The 19,630-nt window shown below is 37.9% G+C and overlaps 2 protein-coding genes across 3 annotated transcripts; one reads left to right on the top strand and one right to left on the bottom strand.

The window, feature by feature from the left end:
• Window positions 1-4,232: 4,232 nt before the first annotated feature.
• On the bottom strand, window positions 4,233-7,727 carry sec61b (SEC61 translocon subunit beta). Its single transcript, XM_052578938.1, has 4 exons — window positions 7,570-7,727; window positions 6,891-6,988; window positions 6,502-6,606; window positions 4,233-4,611 (listed from the first exon to the last, which is right to left on the bottom strand). The coding sequence occupies exons 1-4, from the start codon at window positions 7,570-7,572 to the stop codon at window positions 4,524-4,526; spliced, it is 294 nt and encodes a 97-aa protein (XP_052434898.1). The 5' UTR covers window positions 7,573-7,727; the 3' UTR covers window positions 4,233-4,523.
• Window positions 7,728-10,971, top strand: alg2 (ALG2 alpha-1,3/1,6-mannosyltransferase). 2 transcript variants are annotated; one of them, XM_052578937.1, is made up of 3 exons: window positions 7,728-7,837; window positions 8,585-8,910; window positions 9,499-10,971. In XM_052578937.1, the coding sequence occupies exons 2-3, from the start codon at window positions 8,602-8,604 to the stop codon at window positions 10,396-10,398; spliced, it is 1,209 nt and encodes a 402-aa protein (XP_052434897.1). In that variant the 5' UTR covers window positions 7,728-7,837; window positions 8,585-8,601; the 3' UTR covers window positions 10,399-10,971. The 2 variants fall into 2 exon arrangements, with proteins under 2 accessions (XP_052434897.1, XP_052434896.1); XM_052578936.1 differs by having other exon boundaries at window positions 7,735-8,058.
• Window positions 10,972-19,630: the final 8,659 nt, after the last annotated feature.

Below are 19,630 nucleotides of genomic sequence, written 5' to 3'. Positions count from 1 at the left end.
TTAACATCTGACTCACTGAACTGAATATTTACTTACATCCATATCAAAATGTCAAAAATGAAGAAAAATGTCTGTATTTATATATAGGCATTGTCAGCAAAGATACATACATACATGCATACTTGATGTTCTTCTTATGTGTGTGTGTGTGTGTGCCTCAAAGGACTTCAGTAGCGTTGGACTTTGTGTAGGATCGATAGCGGCTGTCTCTCCATTCCACGCTTTATCAACCATATGATCCATTAAAACCAGGCACTCTCCTAGCACGCTTCCGCACACACACACACACACACACTGCCATCATGAAGTTGCTGCTCTTCTCCCGCCATTCCACACCAGTTGTCCGCTCTGGCTCCCTGAGGAGAGCAGGCAATTCCAATACGGCTCAAACTCATTGAGCCATACGCCCCAGCTACACTGCCAGACAAACACACACCGTGCACATGAGGCACGAATGGACAGAGACTGAAACAGAAATACACCCAAACATCAGAGACTCGCAGATCAAAGACACGGATTAATAAAGGAGGACAGCAATCAGCTTTCTTTTTGACTTTAAACACTTCATTTTGAACCATAAATGGGTGAAGGTGTCATAACCACAAAGGGTGTGTGGTATATGGGTGATTATTCAATTAGAGAAGAAAAAAAAAAACCTTTAAAAGGATGCAATACCAAAAGCATTGTAATATATTTAAATATACATTATATCTATATATATATATATACATATGTGTGTGTTCTAATTCTCACTTTTCCCAAAGAAACATTACATTTACAAGTGATTTTTTCAACAACAAAAAATTTTAAACTTTTACCAAATGTTTAAAAAAAATGTTTTGTCTATACAATGTCCCCAGTTTTGCTGTCATTACCATCACATCAAACATTCTGCAGAATAATTTTTATACAAAAAAAACATTTTATATTTACATTTTTACTTATTTAGTTAATAATATAAGTGTGATATTATGGCAGTTTGAAGATCAGAAAGGCTATCTTACCGAAATATTTTAGAAAAATGCGTACCTCTTTATCATGTACCTATTCCAATATCCTTGTTACACAATTTTAACATAAATAAAACATGGTTTAAAGAAGTCAAGCAAAAAATCGCCCATATCTGTGTATGCACTGGGTCATGACAAATTATTCACTTTGATATTTAATGTGAGCAGACGCATGAATATTTAGGCTAACAGTTCTGAGATTATTATCTATTTCCTGAGAACAGTGAATCGCCTTGGCACAGATCACAATGCACTTTTTATGTTATGTAAGTCCAAAAATGAAAGAATGCAGGAGGCCCACTTCCCACAGACAAGGAGTGGCTTGCTACTGTTATGTGTCTTGCTCTACTTTATACCAATGTCACCGTATCATCACCTCCAGGCCATTACAAACTCGTCCTCACACTATATGTCTTTCAAGAAGACAAACTGCACTTGTCAGATTTGATTTCACTTTATACCACAGTTTGACAGGCACATGTCACAGTGCCTGTCAGCAAAAACTGTAATGTGTCACACCTGGTTTACTCTGCATGCGAATGTGATTCTACAGTGTTTCAAATAACTACTTAACTAATCAAAGGTATGCATGAAGCATGCTTTGTTAAAAAGAAAAAGTAGGCAGATTAAAGCTCAGCATGATCATGCTCAGGCCTGTTTGCACCTGGTATTATCATCCATCTCAGGTGTTCCATTACGGGAAAATGTTTTTATATATCAATCATATATTACCGACAATGTTTAATACTCTTGTTTTAGCACAATGGATGTCTGACACTTGTGTAGACAAATTATTAATCAACAACACATTTGCATTTACACTACAAATGCAATGTTGTAACATGCGTTTTTCTGCCTACCTCCAAACGTGGTTTGAGTCATCAGATCACAAAGCATTTTGGACCCAGTTTAGACCTGACCACTCCCCCCTCTTTCTTGTTCCAGTATTACACAGAATTTCCCCAAGTGGAAGGGTCCATCTTACCAACTTTTGGGGGTGGAGACAAACTGCGCTCTTTCCTGAACCACATCCTCTCAAAATGAGCTAAACCTGCATTTCCACCTTGACTTGCCACTGCCAGCCTGGGGTTTCCAAACAGAGCCGCTCCACTTCTGGTTTCCTCCACATCACCACCTTTCGACTTGAAATAGTTTTATTCAAATGTTCATTATAGCTGAAAATGTGTCGAAACTGATATCGCTAAGGGACAGCAGTGAACGCCTGACCGCGTGTGTCCTCCGAGGAAATGAGGAAGGAAGTCTGAATATATGTGCATGTGAGTGAGAGAGAAGGAGAAAGAAAGAAGTGTGTCTGCATTGACAATGAGCCATGTGGCCTTTTGAAACTGTGTATATGAGACTTGTGCATGCTGCTCTTGTTGGTGATATCTGTGAGCGTTTCTCTGGGGCTGTCCCTCTACACAGGCAGTGGTTAGAGCTCAGGAAATGGTTAGAAAAAAAAAAAGACAAATATATGAACAGAAAAAAAAACCTGAATCTTGAGGTGTGAACACACTCATCACGTTGTCAAATTTCATAGAATTCTGAACACCTTTCAATGTGATAACACCTTGTCCATTAATATGATAGTGGGCAAAATATACACTAATGGACCAATATATCATGGGGGAAAACACAAATGAAAATATAGGCCTAGAGAAAGTATTTTAAAAAGTTGTTACTTGACACTTTGTTATTTAAATATGTTGTAGACTGTGCTTTTAATATATAGGCCTACTCTATGAAACATTCTTGATCACACTTTTTTTGTATCCGAAGCAAATAATCTGAATTTATTTTATCTCAATGCATTAATTAGTCATAAACTCTGGATCTCGGCCTAAAGTAGCACATAGAGCCCAGTGGACAACAATTAAAACACACTTCATGAAATCTCTCACACACACTCAAATGCACAAGTCCTTGTCCATATGGATCCATTTTTGAGATGATACTGAATAATTCTGACTGCGTTGTTAGCTGTTGGGATTAGAGTGAACCAGAGGGAAACCTTACTCTCAGTTAGGACATGAATAATGAAGAACACAGACTCGGACTCAAACACACACACCGAGAGGCTGTTTAACTAATAGTGGGTCACAGCGCCCCCTACAGTCCAATCTACATCATTGACGTTCGGTTCTATGAATACACGCTAACAATTAAATCACAGATGCGCCTTCAGTTTTAAGTGTGTATGTGGATATTATCAGCAAAAATAATAATAATAATATTACAACCCATAATACAATTTGTGAAGGGTTTTAATTTTTGGGTGATCTATATCTTTAGCAAAATGTGTATGACTTACCCTGAGGTAAATGACGAACTTAGCTGGCCTGTTTTGATTTTGAACATGACTAAATTATGTGCAACAGGTTATGTCCTATAGGTGATGAAATATAAAAAAATAGGTCATTTTATGTAAATTTGCTAAGTGTTGCAAGTGTAAGAATCCACATATTTTTTTCTGATTTCTGTTAAACTATAGCTAAGGTTACTGTACAAGTGTTTTTCAGTCAAAAGATAAACGAGTACCTCCCTCATGAATTCATTTAGCATGCATGCTACAATTCGACCAATCACTAGATATTTTAAATGCCATTTACCTTTTACTCGAACAGTTCTTCTAGCATCAACCACATCTCCTGTTTATGTTCAATGAACTTTGAGCTTGTATCAAACTCAGTCCCCTACATTACAGACTGCACGTTAAACATGCCCAAAGTCATATAATAATTACAGTTACAGATTTTCTGGTTTCTGGAGTACTGAAAACCCTGTAATTTTCTAAGACTGAAATGAAAACAGATCATCAGAATATATAACGAGACATTTACACAGGCAATTTAAAAGCAAAACCACAAATTGTACAGTTTTAAAATTTAAAATATGAATAGCTCCGATTTAAAGAAATTATTTTTTCTTTTTTTTTATTCCCTTTGTATACAATGGTGTTGCAGAGAAAGGTTTAGGGTGTGCACAGGTGTGTTGATGGGACATAGCTGCAGGCTCAGTGAGCTAGGGGTAATAGCATATATTACATCATGCTCAAAGACGGGTGTAGCTGATCTCATACGTGCACTAACAGCACATCTGGAATGCACATTTGCATACAACCCCTTCTTCTGCCGCAAACTGAAGATATGCAAATTATGCCCTGTGACGCAAATCACACACTCAGATTTTTTTTTTTTTTCACCATAGATGAAAGAAAAACAATTGTGACGTATTGCATTTTATTGTACAATTTACATATATAAAAAAAAGGATGTCCTGATCTGGTGAGCTGGAAAAAAAAACTGCAAGCAAAAACTGATTTTTTTTTTTTTTAATTACCATATGGTTGTAGTGGCTGTATGGGGGTAAAAAAAAAAGTTATTTATAACCTTGAAATGGTAGTTTTAATAAAGAAAAAAGGGATTGGGTGTTGATGGTCAGAGTTTGGTCCATATCCAATGGCTTAAGATTCGGTGACAGGCTTCAGGGTGGGAGTCCAGAGGTCATGCAGGTTTAGGAGCGGGTGTATTTGCCCCAGATGTGTAGCATAAATACAGATGCGATAAAGAGCAGACTCATCACCAAAACTGGAACCGGACCACTGCAACAAGACAGAACAAGGAATAGATGGAATCTCTGCCAAATCATTCTTATAAACATTAAAAAAAAACAACAGTAAGACAGAAGGATCCCTAGTTAAGGCCATAGAGACTAAATTCAGTATCTATTTCTCACATTTCAGTTCCAATATGTAATAAAATAAATAAAGTAAATAAAAAAGAATTGGCACAAATGTCCTCCCAGTGGGCCAATCAGGACTGCTCATCTTGATCATGTGATAGAAGATGAGTTAATTAGGATTCTAAACGCTGGTGAGTTGGATACTGTTAACGAGCTAGTCGGAAAATGTGGGGCTTTATTAAAGCAGGAACTGACCATCCCTTGGGTCACTAGGCAGCCGTGTAACCATGCCGACTGAAGGGCCACCCCTCAGGCTTTAATTGATGTGACCTTTACTGAGGGAACTTTAATTAAGCTCAAAACACAGACCCACACACAAAACCTTAAAAGTGAAAAATACTTCACACACAACTCCACACAGACTCTCCTACTCTAAGAGACTCTTGACTGTAAATACGGTCACAGTAGACTCCCTCAAATCTATTATGATATGGTTGGCTTATTTGTTTGTACGGAATGAACAGATGTAACGTTACCGATCTAGAACAGCAACCTTAAAAAAAACAAAAGCACAAATTGCGGCAAAGGAAGACACTATTATAAAAGTTGGTTGCATTGAGAGAATGGCTCTAATTACAACACACACACACACACACACACACACACATGAACACAGCTGTAGGAGGGAAACGGCAGGGGAGACATCAAATAAAGACGGAGGTTGAGCCCATGAGGCCAATTTCCTGTCGTTAAAATTTCATGTTTATCCTTATAAATGCTAAACCTCTCAGAACCCTCTGCCCCTCCCTTCCGTGTCACTTCCTGTTGAGCTGAGGGGATGAATTAAAAATGAGCATCTGTGTTGGTTCTTTGCACATTAAGTATCTCAAATTGTAACCTTTGCTTATTTTGTCTTTAAGCAATAAAATGCAATAAAAATATGTCTGATATGATTTCATGGCTAGTAGATGTTTTCCCACACACAGCCGTTTGTTTAAAAAAATAAAATCATAATGGCTAGCAATAAAAGGGGGGGGGGAATACATTACGTTAAAATATGATTTTATTATTATAAAAAAAAGCACTGAATAAAAATCTGAAAAAGAAAACTGTCCAACATCTAAAGATATGACTTTGTAATCTAACATTTTTTATCTGAATTGGCTGATTGTACCTGAATTTCTTTTATTATTTCCACAATCTATTTTCAAATACATGCAAATGAAGAACTGAATAATAATGGCGCCTCAGAAGTAATTTAATCAGGAAAACCTTTGCTAAACAAATACATTTAATAATAAATAATAATAATTATTATACTCTTATTCAAGTACATAAACTACTATTCAAAAGTTTTTTTTTTTATGTTTTAAATGTCTTATGCTCACAAAGGCTGCATTTAAAAGTAATAATAATAATATTATGAAATATCATACCAAGTAAAATAACTCAATACATTTCCATTTAATTGGATTAAAAATAACTTTCTACGGTCAAATTTTAGAATGGAATTTATTCCTCTGATGACAAAGGTGAACGATTTTTCAGAAGTCACTGAAATACACGGATTTGTTGTTGCTTAATATTTTTGTGGTAACAGGAAACATTTGTTTTCTTTAGGATTTCAAGTTTAGAAGCATGCTTGATTTAAAAAAAAAAAAAAAGTATTTCTTTCTTTGGAACAAAAAACCTCTCAATCTTTGAAACTGTAGTGTAAATTTTTTTCTTAGATTTTTAGAATATTTTGTTTTGTCTCAGAGTGGAAAGTATTTGTAATCATTCTGTATTGTGTGTGAATATGAATCCTCACACTTTAAGTCCTGGTGAGTCCTCAGTGTAGAAGCGCCACATCCCTCCTGTGCCTGCCGATGCTGTGGATCGGCCTCCGCTGCGTGCACCACTGCTAGGTGCCTTCCTGATGAAATCAACAACAAAAAATCTCTGCTTAAATATACAAGACAAATCAAAGTGTCAGAGATTACCAAACACTCACAAATCAGTGCAGCTAAATCAATGACACAAACCCCTGATGATGTCAAATTTGTAGGACAAAACACTGATTAGGGCCTCAACTTCTGACTTGTCTAAAACAATATCTTTCAGGTTTGCTGATCAAATCACAAAAACACAAAGAAAAGCTCTTTGATGCAGCTTGGTGTATTAAGGCCCAAACCAAACTCTTGCATGGTCCTTCCTTACCTCTGTCGGACTGAGGTGCCAGCGGTGCGGGGGGCCACGGTCTTACTCGGGGACCGACTGGAAGCCCCAACATTTGTTGCACTAGATGCGGGTCCAGGCTGTACAGAAGGACAAATAGAGGACGTAGTAAACCAAGTGCATTTATTGTTAAAGCAAACAACTTAGCTAATGTTTCACCAATACACCATTTATTGAGTATATATAAATAAACTTTAATGCAAGCACAATGCATTTTCATTAAAAGCCTCTAGAAAAGATATAGATCAACAGATACACATAGGCTTTATATTATAAGATGGTATTCAGACTGAGACAGCGAGTCAGATTTAGACTGTAGAGCTGGTGTGGGGGTCGAACTTAAAAGAGCCACGTCTCTCATACAACTGCAGCTAGCGAGCGAATGTAGCCTACAAACTTAATTACATCTACTAGCATATAACTAAATAATATTCAAAACAGCAATTCCAGTAGTTGAAACTCTAATCTAAATCTAAGTAGCTGCAAAGCAAGTAAATGGCAGAACTAAGTTAAGTACAGTTAACGTGTGCCAGTAACGGTAACGTTATATTACTGAGCTAACGTACCACATAGCAATCCAAATATAACTGTAACGTTAAATACGCGCAAGCTACTTATTATAACGTAACCTAACCTCGAAAAACTGCATTGAGAAACTTACCATTTTGTTCAATAGTATATATTTCAGGAGTCTGCGGAGAAAAGAGTGAATCTAGTTGACAGCGTCTGTAGCTGAACTCCAGCCGATCCTGACCACTAACAAGAGACAGCCTGTTGATGACGTTTCACTGAAAAGGCCACGACAGCTACAGAAAGGACCCATATAGGTGCCAGTTAAGTGCCTGACTGGAAATGTGATCCCTCGCGTTACTTTTTGACACTTTTGGGATGGTTTCTGAACCTAGATTTGACATACACCGTCAAACCAGGTAATAATAAAAACGAATAATTTCAGTAAAAGTAGCCTAGCTTTAGAAATTTCATTTGGGAAAACTCAAAGGCGGTTCAAAGGAATTCAGTGACGTGTCAGGTGCGATGGATGATGTGTACAGAGTAGGGTAGACATTTTGGCTCAATCAGGAAGCCGGTTTCACGAAATCGCGAAGTTTGAGGCTGCTGAGTATTCGTGTCAGTAATTGTAAGAGTACAGGTGAGTGCGTTGTCGTCACGATATTTTTAAACATATTGTCTGGTTGTTAACTAAAACTGTAAGGACAATTTGAGTGTGTGTAACCAAAATATGACATTATATATGATGTTACAGGGTTAATACTTGATGTGGAGCAGGGTATATACGTTACTGAGTCTAGATTTATATTTTACTTAATATAACATAACATTGAGAATGAATATTGATGTTTTTCAGCTCTGAACTGACGTGTTCCGCTTGTTTATAGATACCTGCAGACATTTAATGTTGCAGGACTGTAATAACATTTGTGACCCTGGAGCATAAAACGAGTCTTAAGTAGCAAGGGTAACGTTATATTTGTAGAAATAGCCAACAATACATTGTGTGGGTCAAAATATTACAAAAAGAAATCACCCTTATGACTGGTTTTGTGGTCCAGGGTCACACAGGATTTCTATACAGCAGTAACTGGAAAGTCTAGTTGCTTTGTCTCAAGCTAAAAAATAAGCTGTATTGTTCATTTGACCTCCTTTTGACTCAACAGGTTCTGTTCGGGACAGGATGGTTCGGGTGGTGTTCCTGCACCCTGATCTGGGTATAGGTGGAGCTGAGCGTCTGGTGGTGGATGCAGCTGTAGCTCTGCGCTCTCGTGGATGCAGCGTTCAGATCTGGACTGCACACTATGACCCCCAGCACTGCTTCTCTGAGACGCTCTCACCTGACCTGCCTGTGGTGTGTGTGGGCGACTGGCTGCCCACCAGCGTGTTCGGTTATTTCCACGCTCTCTGTGCATACCTGCGCATGATCTATGTAACTCTCGTCCTTGTGCTCTTTAGTGGGGAGGAGTTCGATGTTGTCTTCTGTGATCAGGTAACTACTAATGCTACTAGCACCAACTACTAATTATCAGTGTTATTTTTGGTATTAAAGTATTTATTCATATTTTGTATTATCTATTATTTTTATATTTTCAGTATAAAATTTAAATGATTTTTTTTTGTACATTGTTTAATTTTTATTTTTTTGTATTTCTATTTAGCTTTATTTTTATTGCAGTTTTAGTAATTTTTGGTACTAAAACTTATTTATTTTAGGTAGCTGCCACAGCAACATTTTATTTTATTTCAGCCTAACAGCACTTCTCTTTTTTTTTAGTGGTGGACTTAAAGTACTGAGAAACATTTCCAAACATATTATCCAAACTTTTACTCCTCTAATGTTCCTTGATAATTTGAACTGAAGATATCTAGACCTACTCTAAAGCATTGCAGTGATTTTTGATGTATGAAAGAATAATTTTTTTCATATGACCAGACTATAAAAGATGCCATAGACATTGGTCAAATCAACAGTTTATTAGACCGCACACTCCTGTGATTGACCAGTCAGAATCAACAGAATCGTTCTCCTCACAAACACAAGGGTTAATTTTGCCTGCTCATCTCCCCCTTCTTTCAGGTTTCAGCATGTATACCCTTTTTGCGTTTGGCACGTCACAGAAAGAAAGTCCTATTCTACTGTCATTTCCCTGACCAACTACTGACACAGCGTCGCTCGGCTCTGAAGCACATATATCGAGGCCCCATCGACTGGTTCGAGGAACTGACCACAGGCATGGCCGACCGCATTTTGGTCAACAGCCAGTTCACTGCAGGAGTCTTCAAACAGACCTTCCCCAAACTGGCTGAGATTCGAACCGACGTCCTTTATCCCTCTCTGAACTCGTCAGCTTTCGATGTTGAAATAGAGGGCCTCAGTGGACTGCTCCCTGAGGGGCGGAGCCTCACCTTTCTGTCAATCAACCGCTATGAACGCAAAAAGAACCTGCCATTGGCGCTACAAGCGTTAGCGGCCCTGAAAGAGCGTCTGTCCGCAGGGGAATGGGAGCGCGTGCACCTCGTGATGGCCGGGGGTTACGACGAGCGCGTGGTTGAGAATGTAGAGCACTATGAAGAGTTGCGCTCACTAGCGTCCTCTCTAGGCCTGGAGGACCATGTCACCTTCCTGCGCTCCTTCTCAGACAAACAAAAACTGTCTTTGCTGCACAGCAGCACTTGTGTACTGTACACTCCAAGCAATGAACATTTTGGCATCGTCCCCATTGAGGCCATGTACTCACGTTGCCCAGTTATTGCGGTCAACTCTGGTGGACCGCTAGAGTCTGTGGCCCATGGCGAAACAGGCTTCCTTTGCGAACCCACCCCTGAGTGCTTCTCAGAAGCCATGCAGAAGTTTGTAATGGACCCTAAACTCAAGCAGTGTATGGGACAGGCTGGAAGAGAACGAGTACAGAAGCGCTTCTCGTTGCAGGCCTTCACCGAACAGCTCTACTGTCACATCATAAACCTTACCCAATAACCAATTATGACATCATAAAGGCCATTCTGCTTTGGATCAGCACACATCGGATGCATTCAGTAGGTCGGGTTGCCATGGTGGGACTAATGAAAGTATGTCATCTCTAATGATAGAAAAGAGCAGTGGGAGTTAACATGGCTTAAGAGTTCAATGCAAGCCTTGAAGAATGTGGTGCACCCATCTGACCGAGAGGTTAATGAATTATTGCGTGCCAGCCACATTGATCAAGTGTGTCACAGCGAGACCTGAGGACTGTATATGTGTATTTTGTTATTTTTTTTAAGCCATAGGCCTATTAGAGAGTTTCTCGGGTAGAAATCGATAGAGAAGTTTTCTGTGCCCTGCTCTGTTTGCCAGTGTCTCTGCTTTTGTGTAGTGATAACAATGGAAGTTGTTAAGAGTTATTAAAGTCTCAAACTAAAGATGTTTGTTTGAGTAGAAAAAGAAAAGAAGTTTTCCTAGGACACTGAAGGTCATCTGCTGTATTGGGTTTGAGGTTGTTACTGACTCTGTATCTCCTCGTGCTATTGATACGAGACCAAAGCCCTGATTAAATGAGATGCTGCTTTGTGACTGTGTTGTTTGTCTTTGTCTCTTGGAACTTTTATTTTTGGATATATTTGATATAAGCTGACCTGAGAAAACAGTGGTCTGTTTACATTTCCAGAATTAAGAACAGATCTCTGTTGTGTTAACATTTCTATTTTAATTTCATTTGACAAACCGTTTTATACTATTTCCAAAAACACCAGTTATAATCCAAATAAATGGATAGTTCACTCAAAAATGACATCCTGGAATCCCAATTTATACGTGATAGGGATTTATAGTTGTTATAAAAATAAAATGCCATTTTAATTATTTCCAACACTTTTCCACGTTTAGAAAAATAAAGTTCTTTCAAATGAAACAATAGATTATTGAGAAGACATAATAAAGTAAGAAATATATAGATTTTTTTAGTTGTTTTAGCTTATGTTAAAACAAATTTTTTTTTCTTATTTTAAAGCATCTTAAATCATTTTGAGGCCCCCTACTTGAGAAGCACTGCTCTGCTTTAAACAGCCTGTGCACACATGAATTTCTCAATATCTGCGATAACCACAGTGCACTTGGGCTCGCATGCTAAATTAATAAGGTGGTGGGGGGGGGGGTTTAAATAGGTTTTAATTCTGTATCGCAGACGGTCAGATGTATTACCTCGCTAGTGTCACATCTGTTTTGTTGGCAGTTTGGGAGCAGTTTTTGTTGCTTTTCCTCATTAACACGCTATGCGTTAAAGATGGGAGCCTTATTTTTAGCCGTGCACTGATTGGGTTTTAATCATAACATAAAAAGAGGGGTTATGGGGCCAGCGAACATGTAAATCAAGTGGGCACAATAACAAGGTCAGAATGCACAACCTTACACCTTCTCACTGTGTTAGAGCTAAAGATATGTGGGTATGATTGTTGAATAGGTAAATGGAGGAAAGTCCTAGCTTTCGTAGTGCAGATATGATGGACATGACCTGTAATTAATTGTTTTCATCAAGCCTGCACTTGAGAATACAATGAGCAAGACATATTGAGCTTCATATTGTTTGCTGCCGTCACACATGAATTAAACTCTTGGCAATACATTTTCTCTAAACTTGCTCTGAAATGGTGCAGAAAGATATGCAGATTTCATTCATTAATATTGACTGAGATATTTGCTTAAGACACATGACACTAATTTCCAGTTGAGTTCATATTTGCTGACCAGTGGTAAATGAGCAGTTGTTTGGTAGAGAATGTGTTGAAAGAGGAAACGGGAATATTATCTTGCCCCTGATGGAAACACACAGACAGGAATATCTCTTGAATGTTTTGTGTGACATATTAGTTTACAACCATTTGTATTCATAGCCTGTCTTTTAGCGTTTTCTTATATAAAACGCTTGCAAATTATGATTTCAGATTTTACGGCTTCGATAAAATATTCCAGCACATTAGCATATATCTGGTGGGGATTATTGGTGTGCTGTGAGGGGTGGGTTTTGATTTACATCTGTGGTGTAAAGCAAATAAAAATCTTACTCCGTTTTTAAAATAGCAATTAATAACGTCTCTCAGTGGCAAGTTATGAGCAAAATGATAGCCTCAATAAAACCAATTATTTATTGCTAAAGATAAAGAGACGTTACATGTCAAATTTATAATAGACAACAGCCCCATGCTGGAAGCTTAGAAAATGTCATTTCTATGCAGTTAAAGGCTATTGGTATTTCATAACTAGTGTTAAAGAGTATAAATGTTATATCAAATACACAAGGGACCAGTGTTATTCAGATAAAACTGAAGCTTTGGGTATCATCAGTTTTGGCCTCCTTGTTTTAAGAGTTTTGTATTATATATTGAAAGTTTCTTTTTCCTAACCCATGTTGTGCCCTGGCTACTGTTTAGAAATTTATGCTTAAAGCAAGAAAACTGTTTTTCCAATTAGGTAAGAAATAAACGTGAAATCTATAATAAATATTACTGAAACAAGAAAAAAATATATATTTAAGAAACGTATTAAAACTTTTTATCCAGATAATATATCTTGAGTTAAGTCATTAAATGCAATCTTTAAATGTATTGAGATAAAAAAAAAAAAAAACTATAGCAGTGAAAATAATTTTCAATAGATTTTTAATACATTTCTAATAATTTTAAGCAACAACCTTTTTTGGTTTTAATGCCTAAAACAAGAAAAAAGGACAAATAAAAACAAAACCTGAAAACAAGTCTTCAGAAAAGCACATTTATCTTGTTTGACCCCAATGACCCTATGCAGGAAGCTTCAAAATGTGGTTTCTATGTTAAAAGACTTGATATTTCATATCTAGTGCTATGACAGGGGATCATTTTTATTCAGATAAACGTGATTTTGTGGACCAGTGGATATCATTTGAACTATAAACGTTGACCCAAACAAGAACCTTTGACCAGCCCCTTCAGATTTTGCCTCCCTGTCCAGGTGTTTTGCTCTTATGTAGTAGTGCCATGTGTTTATGGAGATGGTGTGTGTGGCTGAGATGCTCATTGCCCTCAGTGATCCTGGCTGCTTTCCAGCCCTCAGTTGGCCCTTAATCAGCGAGCTGTCATTCAAACAGAAGGAGTGACACCGCGCGCATATTCATCAGTCATCTGGGACCCCCGATTAGATGCTCAGCTACCCCCATCCGCCCTCCTCGGGCACAAAAACAACTCCCCTCAGAGTCAACCACACACACACATACTTAGCAAACCAAGCACTGCTGATACCCATCGACTTCAACTGTCCGACTCCAGAAAGCGTTTAGCTGTACTGCAGGTGTGTGTTTACAGTAAACGCATTTTAATTTGTTCATTTAGATCCAGTTGTAATCAGGAGGACCGATCGCGTGACGCTGGCAGCGGTTGGCAGAGTGACAGTGATGCCCAGCTGGAGATCAGCGCTCACCTGAGGAGGGGTCGCGTCAATCACCCATCCCGTCCTGCGTCCCGCGCGCCCCCCGACGCCGCCTATTTACCCTCAAACAAAAGCGGCGTTCAACTTGAAAGCGCTGCGCGTGAGCGGGTGTGTGTCGCGATGGCAGAATAGATTGAGCTGTCAGAGCAATTGCTCAGAGGGAAGATTAATAACCAACACAAACAATAACGTCCCCGCCATCACCATAAATATGCTAATGACCGTTATCAATACAGCAGCTAATGGAAGCGGCGGAATTACAGAGACGGCCAAGAGAGAGGGCACGAGGGTTAGCCATTTATTCACAGACCACTCTGATAAACCCACAGCGCGGTCCCTCAATAAAAGCACCCACCCTTAAAAGCCATCAGCTCGCGAGTAAGACAACACTTCATTGTGCGAGTGTGGGTGTGTGTCTGTGTGTGTGTGAGAAAATGGAGAGGTAAAGGAATATGCGTGCCAAGGATTTAATTAAGAGTCACCAGGGTGAGCTGTGCTGTTGGGTTGGGAGGGAGAAACTCAGCTGTGGAGATAATGACATTGTGGACCACTGATGTTTACTAGTAATCGGACATCTGTTCATAGGAACTCCAAGAGAGATAACTTCTTCTTCTATATACAGTACAGATCAAAGGTTTGGACACACCTTCTCATTCAAAGAGTTTTCTTTATTTTCATGACTACGAAAGTTGTAGATTCACAATGAAGGCATTACAACTATGAATTAACACATGTGGAATTATATACATAACAAAAAGTGTGAAACAACTGAAAATATGTCATATTGTAGGTTCTTCAAAGTAGCCACATTTTGCTTTGATTACTGCTTTGCACACTCTTGGCTTTCTCTTGATGAGCTTCAAGAGATAGTCACCTGAAATGGTCTTCCAACAGTCTTGAAGGAGTTCCCCGAGAGATGCTTAGCACTTGTTGGCCCTTTTGCCTTCTGTCTGCGGTCCAGCTCACCCCTAAACCATCTCGATTGGGTTCAGGTCCGGTGACTGTGGAGGCCAGGTCATCTGGCGCAGCACCCCATCACTCTCCTTCTTGGTCAAATAGCCCTTGATGCCTTCAGTGTGACTCTACAATTTTCATGGTCATCAAAATAAAGAAAACTCTTTGAATGAGAAGGTGTGTCCAAACTTTTGGTCTGTACTAATATATATATATATATATATATATATATATATATATATATATAAACTGAGCTGCATATTTAGGCTTGTACATTTGTGTGTGTGTAATGACATGGGTATTACAACATGAAGGTGATTTGGGACACTTTCAGTGTTCCTGTTACAAAAGGCTTAAAAATAAATTGGAAGTTTTTTTTTTTTTTTTTAAATCTAAACATGCACAAAGTTTCCTGTAAGAGGTATAGGTTTAGGTGTAAGGTTGGTGTACTGTAGGGCCATAGTAAATATAGTCTGTACAGTATAAAAACCATTATTCCTATGGAGAGTCACCGTGTGTGTGTATATAAATACACTGAGATTTATGCTTAAAATCATTGAAAATAATTTACCAATGGTAATCGATTTCCAGTACAGCTTTGGCAAATATTGTAATTTTTTTGTTTGTTTGTTTTAATGCTTAAAATAAGAACAAAGTGCCAAATAAATATCTAAACTTTGTTATTAATTTTGAAGAAGTGTTAAGAAATGTAGCTTCTCAAATATATTTGGTTATTATAATGTTATTATTACTATTTTATTTTTTAATAAGAAATCAGGCCAAAAAGCTGGTTAAGACATTTTTTATGTTTTTGCAGTCATCAAGCTGTACATATGCATCTTTGTTGGTTTCTTTCTCTTAACACTTTGTAAAAGGGTGACTTGGCCATCCCCAGAGCTTCAGGGTGATGCTGTTAACTGAGTGTGTGTTTCGTGAATGTGTTAAAGCGTTTCATTGGAAGCATATTTCAGGATAATAAGGTCATTGGGGATTATTCAAGCAGCGAAGGGTTACACTGGCATAACACATGAGTAACACGGTCTAAGCAATAGAGTGATCTTACAAATTACATTATTGAAAATACACATATTTTAAGCATTTTACCCATTTTGATATTTGATAAGGTTATGAATATATGATTGAAAGTAACATAACACCAAAGTCCCTTTGACTGTGTGGAGAATGGAAAAGAGGAGTTATGGGCCAGCTGAATGAAAAACACAACTTTAACAAGTTCCAGAGGTGTGAATTAAGCACACACAGATGACTCTTAGAGAGTGTGTAATTGCTAATTGGCTCATTACTGATCTCTAATGGTTAATTGTGTTGTTGCAAATGGCCAGCTATCACTCAGATTCCCATGAGAGTGATGAAGGTTATATGATTTTAATAACTCACGGAGGAAACAGAGTTTACAGCTATTGTGAATGTGATTGTGTGCGCTTGATGAAATAATGCTGTCAAGCCCATGATGAAAACACATACGGTATTCTGAAAGTAAGAGACTAATTAAGAGCACACCGTTTTCATGAAAAGATTTGATGACCCTGTGCTGATTATTAACCAAAAAAATTTTATTTTAAACTAAATCAGTGCTGCATCATTTGGTAGACTCGCCCAACTGTTCTCACATCCACTTTTGGATTGTTCCAATCCATATGACCCCATTTTTGCCATGCCTCATCAATCAAAGTGAAATTTGACACTTATTAGTATAACATTAGCCCTATTAGAAGTGGTATCTTTACCATCTAAGCCCAAAAAGCATTTATATCCACTGGCGGTCTTTAAAAAGTGTAAGTTACATACATAAAGTACACAAATTTTGTTAAATTACAACCAGGTTCCTGTTTTAATGAAGTTTGAAACAGTGATGTTGTTATAACAACAACTAAAACTATTTTTGTTAATTTAAATAAAACTGAAATAAAACAAAATACAAATATTAGATTTAAAAAAATAAAGGGTAGAAAAAAGTGTTGCTTTGTTTTAGCTACTAAATTGTAACTACTAAAATGACTAATAAACATTTACCGGCAAAATACGTAAGATATATATATTTTTTTTTATTAAAATACACAAAAAACCCTAGAACAGTGTTCTTTATTTTGCTGACTTGTGTATTACTTACATTATCCCAGATGTTTCAAAGAATGTTTAAATCCAGAAAAATAAGCAATTTTAACCAGTGACATGGACCGTGTCCATAGTGTCATTCTGTCGCTAGCCAATGACATCATAACCCTTCGATTTCCGGTTTTGTTTTGTAGAAAACTTGGAAACACTAAAGACGCTTTAATGTTGTGCATTTTAATAGAGCGGTGATGACCGCACAGAGTAACATTATAGCAAAACTTTCAGATGTATGCAGTATGATAAAACAGCACTGCTGTTAAACATACATTTTATGTAGTATTTTCATAGTCACATCACAGCTCAAATCAACCTGGCTACTAAGTCACAACTTTTGCCAAGCAACTACCATTAAGAAAAAATGTAATGCTAAATCATAGCTTTCATAGCATATTTCCAAAAATCTAATTTGAGATTTTGCAACTCAACATGAAACCAATCACATGTCGGAATTGTTTTATTGCAGAAGGTAAAGAATGTTATCTTAAAAGGAGGGGGTTGAGAAAGAAAGAAAAAAAAAGAAAGGAAGAAATCTGAGGGAGGTAAAGGCAGACAGCCAAAGGAAACAAGAGTGAGTCAGTCCCCCCAGTACATCAGAACCTGAAGCCATTTCTTAATCTTTCCGTCCCACGCTCCCCCCTGTTCCTCGCGTGCCTGCTGTGTGTCTGCAAGTGTTGAGGGCCGATGTTGTCAGCTGTCAGTTACAATATTGACGCTGATCAGGCTTAGCTCTGGACACTGAGCTCATAAAACTGGTCTCAGGAGGTGCGAGCGTGTGTGTGTGTGTGTACCTGAAGGTGTGAGGGTATCTCCTGGGTGATTTTCACTAGCTTAACCTGCAGTAGGGCTGTAATTAACTGGGGCTAATTATTGGCAGGCAGGGGTTGGGATGCTTATGAGAGATCCCTGTGCTGCCTGTGCAGATAATCACAGCTTAGGGCCCTGTCAGGATAAACTGTATGTGTGTGTGAACTGTGAATGTAGAAATGCTAGGAAAGCAGCATCGATGGATTCATGGAAGTGAATAGCCCCACCTAGCGAGATTTGACATTTTAATTTTGTTGCTCTACAAGCATCCTCTTTACATCCAGGAAGCTAAACAGATGTTACGGCTGCTTTTAACTATGAAAGTTGGCTGCTAATGTGCTAACAAATGTAAGTATCTCAATCTTTTTTTCTTTTTTTTCTGATTGCCTGTAATGAAATTGACAGCAAACAGCAGCTGTTGAGCTGAATTGACTTAATCTCTTAATCATCATTCCCCCATTCCCTGTCATTTGAACAGACGCATAGCATATTCAATTAGCAACTGAACCCCAGCCAGCAATCTATATCAGATGGAGGAGAGGAGAGGAGAGGAGAGAAAGCAAGGTGGAGGGAGGGGAGAACACATGGGAAATCACTGCGTGCCGTGGCACTGTAAACATCTGTACCGTGCTCCACAATGGAGCTGCTGAGATACTGGAGGTCAATAGAGAGCGGTCAAACAAGACAAAGACACTTGGATGTGTCATTTCCTCCCATAATACCATTGTTCTATTTATATATTTAAAAAAAATCTAACTATTTCTTTTTAATACTGAATTTGTTAAAGCAATTGTTTACAGACTGTGAATCGGCCGAAATTCTTAGCAAAAGTTGTGGCATATGTAGCCTTAAAGGAATAGTTCACCAAAAATGGGAATTTGTTTAAACTTTACTTACACACAGACCATCCAAGATGTAGATGAGTTTGCTTCTTTACTAGAACAGATTTGGAGATATTTAGCAAGGCATCACCACCTAATCAGTGGATCCTCTGCAGTGAATGGGTGCCGTCAAAATAAAGACAGCTGATAAAACTTCACTCCAGTACATCAATTAACATCCTGTGAAAATGAAAGCTGTGTGTTTGTAAGAAACAAATCCATAATAGGCACTTTAATCATCACGTTTTCTCCAGTGGAAAAAAAAAATCCATTCCTGTTAAAATCCACCAACATATTAGTTTTGGACTATTTTTCCTTGTAAACTGTGCTTGATCTATGCATATTTCTCTGCTGATTCAGATGAGATGACTTTTTTCCATGCAAAAAGTAAAATTATGGATAAAAAAACTAGCAAATTACCTGGAAGCAAAAGTTCATTGATGGGCTGTGTGGATTACTTGTGGATTATTGTGATGTTTTTGTCAGTGTTTGGACTTTCATTCTGACGGCACCCATTCACTGCCGAGCACAGGTGAGCAATTTAAGTAATGCTGCATTGTTTCAAATCGGTTCCCGCAAAGACACAAACTCATCTACATCTTGGATGGTCTGATGGTGAGTATATTTTCAGCAAATTATTCCTTTAAGGCTAGAATACATCACAACGTTTGCCCAGATTTTTTTATTTTGTTTACGATCTAGAGAAGTCGAGGCTAGTTGCCAAGAATCAGAGTCGGTCTGCAGAAATTGTGTAGTGTAAGATGGGCATAGACTTTGATTGTTTTGGCTTCAAAATACGAATCCATCCAATTTTTTTTATTTTGAGTCAATTTTAGAACACATATCATGCGCCTCCCTACATGACACATTTCTGCAAGAGTTTCTGGTAGCATTTGATTTGAGTATTTTTTTTATTTTTTTTATCTGTTTCCATTTAGAAATTTAGAAAATGAGTTGTGTTGTATATTTCACCTTTGTTATTCCAGTTTCATTTATATATA

The sequence above is a fragment of the Carassius gibelio genome, chromosome B16 (assembly GCF_023724105.1).
Source record: "Carassius gibelio isolate Cgi1373 ecotype wild population from Czech Republic chromosome B16, carGib1.2-hapl.c, whole genome shotgun sequence".
Taxonomy (NCBI): domain Eukaryota; kingdom Metazoa; phylum Chordata; class Actinopteri; order Cypriniformes; family Cyprinidae; genus Carassius; species Carassius gibelio.
This window is presented reverse-complemented; position numbering and strand designations above follow the sequence as displayed.